The sequence below is a fragment of the Phodopus roborovskii genome, unplaced genomic scaffold (assembly GCF_943737965.1).
Source record: "Phodopus roborovskii unplaced genomic scaffold, PHOROB, whole genome shotgun sequence".
In the NCBI taxonomy this organism is placed as follows: domain Eukaryota; kingdom Metazoa; phylum Chordata; class Mammalia; order Rodentia; family Cricetidae; genus Phodopus; species Phodopus roborovskii.
In genome coordinates, this window is record NW_026126598.1 from 6,282,501 (window position 1) to 6,300,256 (window position 17,756).

General features: G+C 43.5%; 1 protein-coding gene across 1 annotated transcript in view; it reads right to left on the reverse strand.

The window, feature by feature from the left end:
• Galnt17 (polypeptide N-acetylgalactosaminyltransferase 17) overlaps positions 1-17,756 on the reverse strand; it is a 384,262-nt gene that overhangs the window by 61,616 nt on the left and 304,890 nt on the right. Inside the window, exon 6 of the mRNA XM_051204994.1 lies at positions 14,386-14,503. Coding sequence (XP_051060951.1) covers positions 14,386-14,503 — 118 coding nt within the window. The remainder of the gene's footprint in view (positions 1-14,385; positions 14,504-17,756) is intronic.

The following is a 17,756-nucleotide window of genomic DNA, read 5'->3' on the forward strand; positions in this document are numbered from 1 at the left end:
ATGTGGGCTGTCCACTGACTGAAGAGAAAATGGCAAATGTCTTGTTACTGTTGAGGTTCAAGCTCTGGCTGGCTGACAAGGGCCATGGGTATCTCATTGGGTATAAGATAGTAACCTGGTGCCTTCCAACAGAACTCTACCATTGTAAGAACCATGGACCTACAAATGGTCTCATTATGATCTCCCCTGCAATACAGATTCAAATGGGGCAGGGGAGAAGGGAGAAGAGAGAGGGGAAATGGGAGCATGTGGTACATCTAGGAAGACACCAACATTGTATATTCCACAGTCATGATTCCATTCTTGGGGCCGGGGAGCTGGCTCAATGGGTAAAGCGCTTGCCACATAAGCATCAAAACCTGCATTTAAATTCCTAGGGCCCATGTGGATCCAGACACTGTACTTGAAGTATACAAACACAGCACTATTACTGCCAGTAAGAGAGGAGGTGCACAGGAAAATCTCTGGAGAGAGAAGGTGCACAGGAAAATCTCCAGAAGCTGGAGGACTAGAGAGCCTGGTGTGCTCATCACTGAACAATATGAAATCCTTTGGAAGGTGAAGAAAGAGACCAGAGGTTGTCTGTGACCTCCATATACAAGTTATGGTATGCAAATGCCTGCACTTACAAACATGCACACGCGCACACACACGCGCGCGCGCGCACACACACACACACACGAGCGTGCATGCACACTTATAACAATTCCATTCCAAATTTGAAATGCTCCAATAGCCACACATCACAGAAAGTTTTTTTTCAAAGAGAAAACATCAAAGACACAACTTTGGAGCCTTCCCAGGTTACCACTGGCCAGCAAAGCAGGGTCAAATTGTTTTGAAGTGCATGCTGGGAAGGGCCTGGGCTCCACTAATGTGGCAATAGGCATTTCAGACCTGAAACCAAACTCTTTCTGCAGCAGTGTAGGGATAAAAATAGCTAAAAACTTGGAGTCTGAAAAGATGGCAATATTTTTAAAAGTATAACATAAAATCGCATCATTCCTTTTTGTGGATATATAGTTTGGGTGGGGAAAATAGTCTAAGTTCTTAAAGGGAAGGACCTAAAATTCCTTCCTGGAAAGATCACCAGTTTAGGCTGAGGAGGAACTCTGGAGACTAGCCCCAGGGGAAGTCAACAACATATGGATTTGCTAACCAAGTGTGAAAAGAGCTGGCTGAACCAGCCTGGCATGGGTTGACTGGAAAAATCTATCTAAGGCTGCTCAGCCAAGCCCACTCCTGCCCCCTGCAGTCACTCTAAGAAAGAGATGTACAGGGGTTGCAATCAGCCCCGCCCCAGATAGTTTCTTCTCCCTTCCAGTTTGTTCTTCAATATCGTGAGGTCATAAGACCACCAATGGCCTAAACACCCATTCTTATCATTTCATTCTTTTACTTTTAAGATTGAGTTTCTTATTTGGTGCATGCATGGGAAGTCTATGTGTTGTCATGCTCATGAGCTCTGCGCCCAAGGTGGCCAGAAAAGGGCACTGGATCCTTGAATCTGGAGTTACAGGTGGTTGAGAAGTCCCAAAGTGGGTTCTGGGAAGCCATATACACTCTTAACTGCTGGGCCATCTCTTGAGCTTCCAACCCCCCTTCCCCAAACTAATGTTCTTTCCCCAAACACTCAGTAATCTTCCTTTGGAAAATTTTCCCCTATGTGTTACTATCTGTGGATTTAATTACTTAATGTCCAGCCTCCAGCCAGATTGCCATCATTATGATGTCAAATACCTCTGACTAATTCAGGTCTCAGACTAATGAGTAGAGCCACCTTTCTTACACAGCCCAGGACCACCTACATAGGTATGTTGCTGCTCACAGTGGACTGGGCCCTCCTACATCAATTATCATTCAAGACAATCTGTCAGAGACACAGTAGCAGACCAACCTCATCTGGTATCCTCAGCTGAGATTCCCTTCTCAGATAACACTAGGCTGTCAAGTTGACAGAGCTGAGTATGGTGTGTTCATGACATACTTTCTTGTTGCTGAGGAAAGACACAGCACACTCACAGAGGAGTTTTTTTCCAGTGTGTAAGCATCTTATGAATAAGGAAGCTGTATCTGACCTCAGAGTACGGAAGGGAACTTCCTCAAGGCAGAGCAGGGCAAGATGTAGGATGCTCTAAAGCTGTCAGACTATTTCAAGACCTAGTATATTAACAGATACTCTAGAAGAGCTTGGGGAGCAGAAAGAAGTCTGCACCCAGACTGGAGTAGGTGAGGTACCCCTCCTGGAGGTTAGCACCAGTCAGGGTACAGACAAGATGAGCTTCAAATTATTACATGTCCCAGTGGCAGCTGTGTCACACTCCACCCATACATGCAATCATTTTCTCCCTGAGCATCAGTTCAGACAGGAAATAGTACCTAGGGGTTGCGTTGTGATGTCTAGATGACAATATGACATCCTACCTCTGAGAGCTGTGCGTGTAACTTTATTTGGAACTGGTCTTTGCAGCTGTAATCAAGTTAACAGGAGGTCATTTAGTAAGACTGGCACCCTGATGAGAAGATGTATTCGTTTCCTTTCCTGTTACTGTGTTGTGATGCCATAACCAAAAGCAATTTAAAAAAGGAAGGGTTTGTTTTGGCTATTCATTTCATAGGGTTAGAGTCCATCACGATGGAGAAGGCATGGCATGACAGCCAACAGGAAGCTGGTTGATCACATTTTCATACACACACAGGAAGCAGAGAGACAGAACAGGAAGTGGGGTGAGGCTATAAATGCTTCTCAAAGCACATCCCTAGTAATGTATATCCTCCAGCAAGGTTGCACCTCCTAAAGACTCTATAACCTTTGTAAACAGTGCCATCTGCTGGAGAACAAGTGTTCAAATACATGAGCCTATGGGGGTACATTTCTCATTCTAACCACCACAGAAGAGGAGACACAAAGACATGGGGAGTCACATGATCTTTATTAGACCATGGATCCATGAGATGTTATCATGATCACAATTTAAGGGGTAGGGGGCTTGGTTCAAGAAGAGGAACAAGCCAGGTCTAGTGGCTGCCTGCCACTCTAGCCACTAAAGAGACATAGACCATCCTGGGCTACATGAGTTCAAGGTAAGCCTGAGTTACACAGTGAGTTCAAGGCCAACCTGGGCTACCTACTGAGACTCTGTCCCACAATTTAAAGAGTAAAAAGAGTACTAGGACTTTAACTGACTAATATGATATGGGGAGACCATTCTAAGCACAAACAGCCTTCATCTCCTTCAGGACCTTAGGCAGATGACATGGGCACCATACGTGTGGCTTCTCTTCTCACTGTGACAAAATACCTGACATGGCACTGTAAAGGAAGAAAGGCTCATGGCTTCCACTTCAGTCCACCATGGCGGCAGGGGTGTCTGACTGGGTCTGCTCACATTTTAGTGGTCTAGGAAGACTGCTTAGGTGGTGTCCAGGGAAGCAGATCACTTCCAAGGCTTGCCCCCAGTGACCTTGTCCTAAAGGTCCCACAACTTTCCAGATAATGTCACCAGCTGGTGACCAAGTGTTCAAAGACATGAGCCTGTGGGAGACATTTCATGTTCACAACATGACAGACATCTTCCCTCTTAGTGTGTCAGGAAGCAAAGAAAGGAGGAAACATATTTCTCATACAAGAACTTCTCCCTGGGCCAAGAGATGGAATGCCAGAGATGGATGCGGTTAGCTTTCCTGAGAGATATCAAATACCCAAGAGGATGTTTGGACACTTTGGCCTGTTTTGCTGAAGAAGGGCTGGAATTTTAAACAGTTGGATTAGAAGTCCCCTGGCATGAGAGCTCACCCCACCACCCACAGCATTTTTGTAGGTACATACTCTCCAGTAGACAGGGGGCTGCAGGGAAGAGTGTGGTTATTTGACATGCTTACACTAACAGAAAGTAAAACAGCTTTATCCAAAACAGAACAGTAACACTCCAAGTAGCATTTCTGATTTTTCTAGGAAAATAGTGAAAAATGGTAGGAAACACACCAGGATACCACCTTCTAGAATCCTGGCCCAGTAACACAGGTATAAATCTCTCCCCCTGTCATTGAAGTCTTGAGTGGAGAGAATGGTATAAATTCAAGTTCACGTTTACAGGGAATCAAATTATTGCTTTATTTCCAGGGAGATGAATAAGAGTGACAGGGTTTCTGGAGTTGTAAAAATAGATGGATGCTTCTTATAAAATAACTCACAGACGTCAGCGATCATTTATGATCTAATCTGCCAGGCCGGGGAGTGGGCGAGTGAAATTCCAAACAGAATAACCCCCATCATTTTCCAGCAGTAGAGTAAATGGTGTGGCTATTATGATAACACATTCTGGCAGAGCAAATGTATCTCCTCTTAATAGAAATACATTAGACGCCATTTATAAAAATATCAACAGAGCAGTTCTGTTTCTTGAACTATAGCTTAGACATAAACATCACACAATTTATGGATGAGGAAATCCAATTTCATGCCATCTCAAACACATTTTTGTTTATTACATAACTACAGTTCTCATATACAAGAGAGTGGCATGAACTGTGTGTGTGGCGGGGAGCATGGTACATGCCAGTGTATGTACAGAAAGATTGTTGTAGGAATGGAGGAAGTCTTGAGAGAGTTAAATCCTGAGTGAATGTCAGTTGCTGACCTGGCATCAGCCCAGTCAAGCAAAGCCTCTTCCCCAGGGGTGAGGTTCAGTGGGACACGGTGAAGCCTGCTATTCTGGTCAGTGTGTGGATGTTGACAGCATGTGAGCATGTGCAGAAAATGTCCACAGTCGCTTTCTCTCCCCAGTTATTCACAGCCTGAAGACTGCTCCCTACAAGAGACAGTGTCCACTGAGGCTAGCTAGACCTGCCTCCTTGCTCAGCTGTATAGCATAAGCTCCACCTCCTTGTTTACCTGCATGTAAGAACCTGCCTCCCTGTTCAACTCTACACAAAGCATGGGTGAGTTTCCAGGGTACTGCAGTTTCTCCAGTAGACAGCCCAGTCACCAGACCCCAGCTTTTCTGTTTGTCAGTCATTTCTTCGTTTCCTCACCACCCTTGTCAGGTCCAAGCCTCTGAAACCATGCATGGATATGGCAGATGGCCAACAGCCTATCTATTAAAAATATATCTCTTAAAACACTCCCATTTGTATCCAACCCTGAGTACCAACTAGACCCGTGGTTCTGTACCTTCCTCATGCTGCGACCTTTCAATACAGTTCCTCATGTTCTGGTGACCGGCCCCCGTGCCCCCAAAATTATTCTGTTGCTACTTCATGATTGCGATTTTGCTACAGTTATGAATCATGATGTAAATATGTGATATGCAGGATATCTTATATGTGACCCCACCAAAGGGGTCATGACCCACAGGTGGAGAACCACAGTACTAGATGACATCATTATGTATCAGCAGTGATGCCCCAACAGTGAAAAGATGAGTATTTCAACCAGTTTATGCGAAGCATCATGGAACTCTGAGTTGGGTTCTGAGTCTTCTTGGACAATTACTTGATATCTGTCCACCCCACTGTTGCCATCTGTAATATGAGATCAATCAATGGTGCCTGAAGTCATGGGTGTCTCAGAAGCACAAGAACCTGTACTGTCTGTGAAGTGCCCCAGGGTTAGTGCTCATCTATGGAACTTCTACATGCTTGCACTCAGGCATGTCTGTTCCTGTGTGCATGCCTACATGTGGAGGCCAGAGGGGTCAACATCAGGAGTCACTCCTCGGGCGCCATCCACCTTGTTCTCTGTTTGAGGCGGTGTCTCACTGGCCTGGAGGCCACTCACTAGGCTAGGCTGGGTAGCAGGCAAGCCCCACTGATCTTCTTGCCCCGACTCCTGAGTGGTGGGGTTGCAAGGAATGCATCGCCATGTTTGCCTTAAAAACTGCAAACCTAGAAGACTAGTTTGATGGCTTCTTACATACAACAGGCATCTTCTTAGCACCCCAGTTACTCAATCCCCAGGACTTTACTTTAGCAGGAACAAAACATGCATCCAGAAAAAGGGAGTTTTAGGGGAATCCTCATAATAATTGCAACTGGAAATAACCCGACCACTCTTCAGCAGGGAACTGCAAACAAATGCCCACTTTGTATTCCTAAAATGAAATATTTTCTTCTCAACAATTCAAAGAAGGAGCCACCTAGGGGCTGTGGAGATGGTTCAGTGTTTAATCCCTCAAACCCACATAAATGTGAAAAGAGAGAACTGACTCTAAATACCAAAAAATAAAAAAAATAAAAAAAAACCCCAAAAAACAGAACAAAGCTGGGTGTATGCTGTACCCCTTTAATCCTAGCACTCAGGAAGCAGAGGCAGGTAGGTTTCTGTGCATTTAAGGCTAGCCTCATCTACAAAATGAGAGCCTGTCAGAAAGAGACAGACAGACAGAGATAGAGAGACAGAGAGAGAGAACGCTGTTGGTTTACACTACAACAACATGGAAGAATCTCATAAATTCAACTTTAGTTGCATGTAGCTAGCCACAAAACAGTCTAAACACTCTGATGCCATTTTCATAGAGTTCTGGTGTCTTTTCCACTCACCAGTGGCACAGAGTATCAGAACATTGCAGCCTAGATGGAAGGGTCTGGGGAAGCAGAAGGAACTAATGAGCCAAAGGAGGCTCTTCCCAGGCATATTATGTTCAATGTCACTTTGGGAGATGATTGTAGAGGTTTATGCAAATGTGGGAACTTTCTACTTATGACTGACAGTCACATGGTTTTATTATATTAAATTATGCCTTCATAAAAATACATATAGGATGGGAAAATGACTATAATGGATTTAAACACACAGAAAGTATATTTAAATTTTTTTGACACTATACTACCAGGGAAATAAAATGACCTCTTTGGTCAACTTTAGAAGTTGCCATGGCACCAATATCTTTCTAAAAATGTTTAAGTATAAAGAAGGAACTAGCATTTACCAAGCTTTCCTGGCTTGAAGTGTGGGTTTCAGCTACCCTAACAGCTGAAGAGGAAAGCTTTCTGATGAAGAGTTACAGCTTAGAAATGCAGAATGGATGCAGATTGTTAAAACAGAAAATCACCATTTCCCAGGCCCTAATGAAATAATGGATGTAGGGGAAGATGCTGGCGCTGCTGACACCGTTAATTAGATGAAAGGTTGATGGGGAATTTTATAATGGACCAGGCAAGCTGACAACACCTGAGTCCAGCATTGAATCTTTGTTTTTAACAGCACTCAATCTTAGCAGCACTAAAACAGGACAACAGGAATTGTGCTAGCTCTACTGATGTGTGTGGCAGGAAGAGCAAAGCACCATCTACGGTTTGCTGGCAAAGGAGGGAGGGAGAGGAGGGGAGAGAGAGGGGAAGGAAGAAACGGAAGTGAAGGAAGGAGGGAGAGAGAAGACGAAGGAGTAAGAAAGGAAGGCAGGGGGTAGGGTGAAAAGGAACATAGGGTATGGGAAGGAGAGAAGGAGGGAGAGAGGGACAAGAGAAAGCAGGCAGGGAGGAAAGGACTGTGGTGGTCTGAGTAAGAATGCCCTAGGTTCTCTCAAGGAGTGGCTCACTACTTCAGAAGGGTTAGGAGGTGTGGCTTGTTGGAGTGGGTGTGGCCTTGTTGGAGGAAGTGTGTCACGAAGGGTGGTGAAGATGTATTTAGGGAGTCCGCAAGAACCCAGAGTAAAGGGAAGTCAGGTATTTATTGGGGGAATCACTCACAAATGACATAGCCAGGTAGAGAACCGCCGAGGTCTTCTGCCCTTAGCCTCAGGATGCTGCCATCAGCCAACCACAACCCCAAAGAGCTGGCGCTTGTTCCCGCCCTCTGAGCCCCCCCACCCCCAAAGGGGCCTGTCCCTCAAAGACTACTGACTGAAAGAATTTCCTCAACAGGGTGGGGTTTGAGGTTTCAAAACCCAAGCCAGGTTCAGGGGCTCTCTTCTTGCAGCCAGCTTGTATAAGTCTCAGTTATTTCTCCAACACCATGTTTGCCTGTATGCTGCTATGCTCCCTGCCATGATGATGATGAACGAAACCACTAAAACTGTAAGCCAGTCCCAATGAGATGGTTTGCTTTCTTTTAAAGAGCTGCTATGATCATGATAGCTCTTCAGAGCAATAGAACAGAGACTAAGACAAGAACAAAGTGAGGATGGGAAGGAAGGAGGCCGGGATGCAGAAAGGAAGTAAAGGAAGCAAGTAGAAAGAATGGGAGGGAGAGATGGAAAGAATGGCCAGAATCAACTTTCTGCATCTTATTACTTGGAATATGGCTCAGGGGTAGAGTTTTTTAGTTGATTTAGTTGATGTAAAGGAGATGGAGAAGCAGAAACAGAAACAGCAAACATCTTTCTTATGATTTACTGTCTTATGATTTACAGACAGTAGAGATTAGAGTTACCAGTTAAAGACGCCAAGGGGAATGGAGTGCAAAACTTCATGAGACAAATGACTGCTTCTTTAAAAAGAGAAAGATAATGGAGCTAGAGAGATGACTCAGTGGATAAACAGAGGATTCAAGATTCGTTCCTAGCATACATGCTGGTATCTTACAACCAACCCTAACTCCAGATCCAGGGGACTAATGCCCTCTTCTGGCCTCCACAGGCACCTGCACTCATATGCATGCATCCTCATACAAACCCATGATTAAAAATAACAAAATAAATCTTCAAAAAAGTGAACAATGTGATCATATGGGAAAGAGATTGAAAGATACTTAAGAGACATCAAGCAAGTGTGATGTGTAGGCAGACTTTGTTTGAAGTCTTATTTGAACAAACCAAGTGCTAAAACAATGTGCTTTTTGAGAAAATGTGACAGCATTTTGAGAAATATTTTTGTGAAAATGTGAATACTAAATTGTGTTAAGTGTCATGTTACATAAAGTCTATTATGTTTTAAGAAAGTCTTTATATGTTTGCAGAGCCAAAAGTAGTTTTAGGTTCATGTCTGGGAATTTGCTTTTAAAACACCAGGAAGTTACTAGAAGAAAAGAAAAAGGTATCACTACACATAGCTGTAGTGATATATTATTTATGATGTATTAAAGCTTGAGTGGGGATTCAGGAAGCAAAGTCAGTCAGAAGCCATAGAAGCCAGGCACACACCTTTAATCCCAGTAGCCAGAAGCTAGAAGGAGGTGGTACACACCTTTAATCCTAGGATTCAGGAAAAAGAGGTAGACAGATCTCTGTGAGTTCAAGGCCCCCCCAGATCTACACAAGAGTGAATCAGTCTAAAAGAGAATTATAGCTCACACCCTCATCCCGATATTAGGAAAGTATATAAAACAGATGCAAGGTCTCAGAGAGGCATTCATTCTCCAGCCATGCTGAGGGAAGTTTACAGTTTGAGGCATGGTGAGAGCTTGTGGAGACAGGACCAGGCCATTCAGACTGAGGTAGAGGTAAGAAGCTAGTGGCCAGCTGGTTTGCTTTTCTGATATTCAGCTTGAAGCTTGAATCCCAATATCAGTCTCTGGGTCATTTATCTATTCGTGTTACATAGCAAAATGTTGACATTCATTTAACTTGAGTAATTCATGCATTTGGATTCATTATATTGTTCTATTTTTCTTTTCTTTTTAGTGTGTTTGAAATTTCCCTAAGAAACTGTTGAATTAAAAGAAAGGAAATGGGGGATAGAGAAATGGGACAGTGGATAAGAGCCCTGGCTGTTCTCCCAAAGAACCTGGGTTCAATTCCCGGCACCCTCATGGCAGCTCCAAACTGTCTACAAGTCCAGTTCCAGGGGATCTGACTCCCTCACACAGACAGACACACAGCCCAAATACCAACACACATAGAAATTAACTGAATAAATAAAAATTACTAAAAAAGGGAGGAAGGAAGTAAATGATCTGGTGGTGGTGGCCCACACCTTTTAATGCCAACACCTGGGAAGCAGAGATAGTTGGATTTCTGTGAGTTTGAGACCAGCCTGGTCTACAGGGGGAGTTCTAGGACAGCCAAGGCTACACAGAGAAACTCCGTCTTGAAAAACAAAACAAAACAAACAAACAAAACAAAAAACAAAAAAAAAGGAAGAAAAAAAGAAAGGAAATGAACTCAAATATAAATTCTTCGTTTCACAATTTATCTTAAAGGGATAGAAGAAAATTAACAAAGTAACCAAGATACAGTCAATCCGTAAGGAAACCCAACTGGTATAGAATTCAACTTTAAGGGCCAGTGTGAGGACTTAGCAGGTAATGGCACTTGCTGCCAAGGCTGATGACCTTAGAGAACCATCTCCTGCAAGTTGTCTTCTGACTTCCACACATGCATCACAACTCACACGGTTTGCCCACATACACACAATAAAAAATAAATAATAAAATCTAACTCTACAGAATTGTAGACATTCTACCTAAGAGGACACATTTTATTTACAAATGATCTCCATCTCCCCTTGTTTTGGAAATTCTCTTGAGGCAGGGTTGTTTGGTGGGTGGGTATGTATTACAGGTACACACCAGGCATATATACACTGTGTGTATCTATATTACACACCTATCCATATATGCAAACACACACACACACACAAACACAAACACGGTGGTTTGAATATGAATTCTCTGCCAAATGTCTATGAGAGTGAACCCAAAGTCCCCAGCTAGTGGTGCTGTTTGAGAGGGTTCTTTAGGTTTCATGAACAAAGGAAAATGAGGTAGTAAACTTCTATTTTTTAGTAATCTGAAAGTGACTGTTTTTCTCTGTCTCCCCCCCCCCCTTAGAGACAGCTGCAGAACAAGGCTCAGTGATACTCCTGTATTGTATGGGTTCAGGATCCACTAGATCTTGTCTTTGGAAACTAATATAGTGGGAAAACCAAGTAGCATCGGATTTCACCTTGTTTAAAAGTAATTTATCTCTTCTTTTCTAGAGATCTTTTTTCTCTTAAGATATGGATATTTGAGCTGGTGAGATGGTTCATTCACATTCAGTAGGTAAAGGCTTGCCTCCAAGCCTAATAATCTGAGTTCTATTCCCAGAACCTCATGGGGTGGAAGGAGAGAACCAACTCCTGTCCTCTGACCTCTACACACACACACACAGACACACAGGCACACAGGTACACACACACACACACACACACACACACACACACACACACACACAAATGCATGAATGCACACAGGGACACATATGCACACACACAGGGACATACAAAGATACACACACATACATACAACATATACACATTTACAATATATACACATGTACACATACAAGAAGAAGAGGATTTATATGCTATTGTCATATGCTCCATCAGTAGTTTCTGATTAACATTACCCAGAAAAACATCCAAACTCTTAAGTTCTAATCTCATTTCCTTTTCTAGTCCTGAGCAGTTTATGGTTCTGGTTGCCTCTGACCCTGTCACTCCATGGATTGTTTTGGTCCTAGACAGCTGGCTGCTTTACATGAAAGCTTTTTTTTTTTAATCTTTCTCAACCATAGGAAAACTTCCTGTGCTGAGATCTCTTACACATTGAGGATGGAATTAAGAGGGAACAGATGATTTCATAAGATTCTTAGAAAGATCTCAGAAGGACCTGTCTCCTGGTGAAAAAAAAAAAAAAACCCACCAGTAAAAGACAGTGTTCACATACCAAACATTTCTGTAAAGTATAGAATGCATAGGGAATCAGACACCAAAACACCCCACTGGCCTGGGGATCTATGCTATTTCCCTTTTTTAAGTGCATTTGTTTATTTCCGAGGTATGCACATGCCACAGCACACATGTGGTGGTTAGAGGACAACTTGCGGGAGCTATTCTGTGTGGATCCTACTGGGTGGATTCTGGAGGTTGTCAGGCTCAAGGTATACACCTTTACCCATGGTGCCATCTTTCCAGCCCTCTATGTCATTTTTATAGGTGAAATTATATACATAAGTGGATGTTTACAATGGGTGAAAATTGTATTTATGTATAGATGGAAAATTCACTACTTTTTCTCCCTTTCCTTCCCTCTCTCTTCTTCTCTTTTTTCTTCCTTCCTTTCTTTTTCCCTCCTTTCCCTATTTCTCCCTTTCTTCCCTCCCTTTCTGTTTCATGCCCTTTCCCCTTTCCAACATAAGCTCTCCCTGTAGCCCATGTTTCCCTTGAACTCGTCATCTTCCAAGCACCAGGATGACAGGCATGTACTATCAGACCTGGTTGAATGGGAATTGATTTCTTAATAGTACATTTATTATTTAGCCAGATTTTGCTCCATGCTGTATAAACCAGGAATATAATAACCTATAAAACAAAGCAATGTGCACACATTTCTCTCACTTAAAGGGAAGCCCTGGTATATCACCTACTTGTTGCTGTGATGAAATACCTGACATAAGCCTGGCTCACAGCTCGAGGATTGTGGTTCAGATTCCCAGAAACCCATGTAAATGCCAGGTGGGCATGGAGGACCATCTGTAATGCTAGCTGCGGAAGGAGGCAGAGGATCCAGAGAGCAAGCTAGTGAGTAATACTCTTCATATTGGTGAGCTCTAGGTTTGATTGGGAGACCCTGCCTCTATGGATAAGGTGGAAGAGTGATAGAAGATGATTCCATACATGATCCTGGGGTCTCTATGCGCACATGCACACAAAACATGTATACTACACACATGCATGAAAAGTAGAAAAATACCTGAATGCATAATTTAAGAAAGGAAATATGTATTTGTTTATGTATATATTGCTATGTATGTCCATTACACATACACCAAAAAAGTTTAATGATTGGCAACAAACTTGCCTGACATACAAAGGTCCTGGGTTCTATCCCAAGTGCCACAAACAAGCAAAACTCTCTTAGTTTTCTAAGACAATGCTTCTCAACCCTTGAGTCATGATCCTCTTGAGGGTCAAATGACCCTTTCACAGGTGTTGCCTAGGACCATCTGGGAACACAGATGATTTATAGCAGTAACAAAATTACAGTTATGTAGTAGCAATGAAAATAATGTTATGATTGGGGGTCTTCACAGTATGAGAAACTGTATTAAAGGATCATAGCATCAGCAAGTTTGAGAACCACTGATCTAAGAGATCAGATCTTAAATTCATTTCTCCCTAGCAGCAACTACACAGATGCATGTATGTTAATTAGCTTGATGGTACTGATCATTTCACACTGTACATCTATCAAAACATCACAAACTGAACAGCTTTAAAATATACAGCTCAGCAAAATCATCCAATAAAGAAAAGGGGAACAGGGAAAGGAAATATGTCTGTGTTTGTGGGCAGAGGAGCATCACTCTAACGAATTTTAGTGACAAGCTTTGGGGTCACTGAACAACCTGAATTAGCCTCAAATATGGTGGTCCCCTCTTGTCCCTGGTGATCCCTCCAGATACACATCTACTTCTGCAAGGACAGTGCTTCACACTTTCCTGCTGTCACCTTTTACCCTTCATTGGCACTGTTATCAGAGTATAGAGAGATGTTCAAATCATTCTTGTCTTCAAGGAAAAATGAAGAGGCTTTGGAAGCATGGATCAGTAGGTAAGACTGCTTGTGCAAGCATGAAGGTCTGAGTTTAAATCCCTAACACCTGTGTAGAAAGCTGGCCGTTGCTGTAACCCAGCACTACACAGAGTAAAGACAGGAGAACTGATGGGGATTGCTGGCCTAGTCAAGCTGTAGCTTCAGGGAGGGACCCTGTCTCAGGGGACTAAGGAAGAGAGTTGTTCTAGTTTCATTTCTGCTGCTGTGACAAATACCTTGACCAAAATCAGTACTGAGAAGGCAGGGTTTATTTGGTTTACAATTCCAGGTTATGTCCATTATTTGGGGAAAGTCAAGTCAAGAATTTAAGCAGCTGGTCACACCACATCCACAGTCCAGAGCAGAGAGGGGACAAATACACCCTTTCTTCCTTGCTTGCTTTCAGCCCTCTTACACTGTTCAGAATCCCTTTCCTAAGCAATAGTGCCTTTCACAAGAGACTGTGTCTTCCTTCATCCATCAACAATTGGAGACAATCCTCAATAGACAAGCCCACAGGCCAACCTTATCTAGAAAATTCCTCAAGCAGACTCTTCCCAGATGATTCTAGGTTGTGTCAGGTTGACAATTAAAATTAACCATAATACCATCAAAATACTCTGGAGAGAAATTTCAATTCAAGAGACTACTTAGTTTCTAAGAAGAAATTAAGCACAAAAAAAAGCACCAGACTCTTTACTTAACATCCAGAGCAGGTCACTAAGAGATGAGATACACCAGTCAGTCCTCAGAGAAGGAAAGCCCACGTCAAAACACACTTAAGAAGTGTTGATGTCTCTGCTTAAATATCTCCTCCAGAATGGGCTGGGATAAATGAATCTGGCTTGATAGGTATAAAAAAGCTTTGAACATACCTCAAGGACGAAGTTCACATCACAAATCAGGAGGAAGGGATGCCAAATTACCCACCTTGATTCCGAGCTCAATATTCTCTCCTCCGTACACATCCATCCCAGGGTCCAGCAGACCAATTTCACCAAAGAATTTCCTGTTGACCACAAATGAGCAGCCAATCATGGCTGGTGTCCTATGGGAGAAAGAAGCAAGACTGTCAACATGTAGGCAGGCGATGTCTTCTTTTTGCAGACATTTATCATAAGGTGCATAGGGATTTCTGCGTTAGTACTCTTGGAGCCCCCAGTCTCCATCTCTTCATAAGGCTGCCTTTTAGCTGCAGAAGAACAGGGGGTACAAGCACCTACGTATATTCTGGATCCCCGGTAAACAGGGTAAAGACTGGTCTCAGGACAGGTGTGATGTCTACCACATGGAAAGTGGTTCTCATTGCATTCCCATGCCAGTGGAGTGAGTCCATGGAAGTTCAGAGGCTGTCAATGAATTTCAGTGTGAGCAGTGACTTTAATCTGCTCTACCCCAGGAAGCAGAAGGGGCTGACTGAACTTGAAGTATGAAGGCAAATCAGAGAATATGTGATAGTTAATCTTCAATGTTAACTTGCTGGGTTTGGAATCACCTAGGAGACACACTTAGGATGTGCTTCTGAGGAGTTTCTGGAGAGATTTAACTAAGGAGGAAAGTCCTCCACAAGTGGAGGGTGGTACCAGCCCATGGGGTGGTGTCCTGGACTGAATAAAAAGGAGAGAGCAAAGTGAGCATCAGCATTATCTCTGCTTCCTGACTGTGTGACCAGCAGCCCTGGGCTCCAAATGCCACGATGGACTTTGTGCCTTCAAACTGTGAGCCAAAACAAACCCTTCCTTTCCTAAGTCACTTTCATCAGGTATTTGGTCACAGCAATGGGGAAAATAACTAGCATAGAGTTCAAAATCCAAAGCATTCAGTATCCATGTTTTATCTGGAGACACTAGACTTGGAAGTTGGTGTCTTAAGAAGGGAGAACACTCACAGAGGAAGGTATTTATATCTATGGATATCTGAGACACCACTCCAGAAAAGTTCTTATGTAATCTGGATGCCTCCTCATTGGAACACGACTAAGGGAAGACAGCTCTCCAGACGGGTGTGAGTCCTCAGGAGACCACATGAAGCCTGTCCTGTCCATCTGCATCCTGGGTACTTCATCACAACTTAGAGACAAGGATTGGGAATCTGGCCCTGATGGAGAACAAAGAGCCACACTACTGCTGATGGTATCTTGTGAAGAGGTTGTGTTCCAAATCTGCCACAGTGTCAAGGAGTCTATCAGAGATTGTGGAGAGAAGAGGCTGAAAGGAGCCCTAGGATGAGGTCCCAGGGTGCAGGATCACTTTGAAACAAATGTAAACCCAGGGATCTGGGGGTACCTCACAATGCTAGGAACAGGTCAGATTCCTGGCTAAACACATAGTAGAGCTGGGCCTAGTGGTGTATATATCTATAATTCCAGCAGGAGGGAGGTGGAGGCAGAAATGTTTATGAATTCAAGGTTATCTTGGGCTACACAGTGAGCTCAAGGTCAACCTGGGTCACATAGGGAGTTCAAGGATTTCTTGAGCTACATGGTGAACTTAAGGCCAGTCTAGGGCACATCATATGTACCCTCAGCTCTATAGTTAATTCACATCTAGCCTAGGCTACTTTAATGAGTTCAGGCTGAGCCAACCAGCCTTGCTGCTAAGCCCAGGGCATAACTGCTTGCTATTCTGGGACCATATAGCTGGACTTTAAACGATCATCTGTCCTTTCCATGGGAGAAACAGTTCCCTGGCAAGAAGCTGCTGCCTGACACAATGAGACCTGCTGTGCCTGGTGGCAGGTGAGCTAGCCACATCCTCACCATTGGTGAACTGCGAACAAAGTGTGACCTCACTTCCACTGTGGGCATCCATGCCACCTGTTCAGCCATGTGAGCTGTAGTCAATAACACTCTGGGGATGAGGGGGTCCTTGAACGCAGCCTCATTATTCAAACGCAACTGCAATTACTACCATTAGCACAAACATTCCAACTCAAAATCATTCAAAAATGATAATCATATTAAGGGGATCTGCCAATGTCCTAATAGCTCCATTACAGAGACGAAGAACGGAAACGAAAAACAATCAGTTTTATTGTTGTTATTACACAAAATATATGCACCACACATAAGTAGTCCAGCTGACAGAGAGAGAGGAGGGAAGGGAGAGTCAGCCAGCAATGGGTGGTAGCCATGAGGACTCCCATTCAGAGGCATAAAGCTTTCTGGGTTTTCATGCTGGCCCTTTCACAGGTTTGACTAAGAGCCTGATGCCATTTGCTTCCACGTCTCCTGTGGTTTGAATCTAAAATATTCCCCACAGGCTGTCTGAGAGAACCTTTAGGGGGTGGGACCTAGTTGAAGGAAGTAGGTCACTAAAGGGGTGTGCTTTGAAGGTCCTACTTCAAACCCTACTTCCAGCCTCTGATTTCTGGTCGACTATAATGTAAGAATGTCCATCCCAAACTCCATCCATGAACTCCATGTTTTTCCAGCCACGATAGAAGGAAGGAACGAATCCTTCTAAAACATGGGCCAAAAGAGCACCTTCAACCCAAGATGAATAATGTTGATTATTAACTTGAAGGGATCACTTTAGAGACAATCCTCTGGGCAGGTTCTCTGAGGTGTTGTCTTAGGGTTTCTATTGCTGCGATGAGACACTATGGCCATGGCAACTCTTACAAAGAAAAACATTTAATTGGGGCTGGCTTACAGTTTTAGAGGCTTAGTCCATTATCATCATGATGTGGCATGACAGTGTGCAGGCAGACATGGAGCTTGAGAAGGAGATGAGAGTGAAGGAAGAGCTATATCTTGATCCACAGGCAACAGGAAGTGAACTGAACTAGGCATAACATAAGCACAGGAGACCTCAAAGCCTGCCTAACAGTGGCACACTTCCTCCAACAAGGCCATACCTAGTTCAACAATGCCTCACCTCTTAATAGTACCACCCTATGATCTTATGGAGGTCAATTACATTCAAACTACCACAGGTGGGAAGACCCACCCTGAATATAGGTGTCACCATCCAATAGGCTGGGGTCCTGGACTAAATTTAAATGCTATGTGACCTCCAATTTTTGCTGCTTTGACTTCCACACCATGATAGACTGTATCTTTCAAACTACAAGACAAAAACAAAACCTTCCTTTAGTAGCTTTTGTCTTGTGGTTTGTCACAGCAATGAGATAAGTCACTAGTACACTCCTATAGTAAACAGCTGGCAGAGACTTATTAGTGGAGTTCCTGCCTAGAGTCCCCCAGTGAGGTTCTGGAGCTGCAGGTTAGTGGTAGATCATCTGCTTAGGATGCCCCATTGTGGAGTTATGGGTGTGTGTGAGCAGCAGTAGAGCTCCTG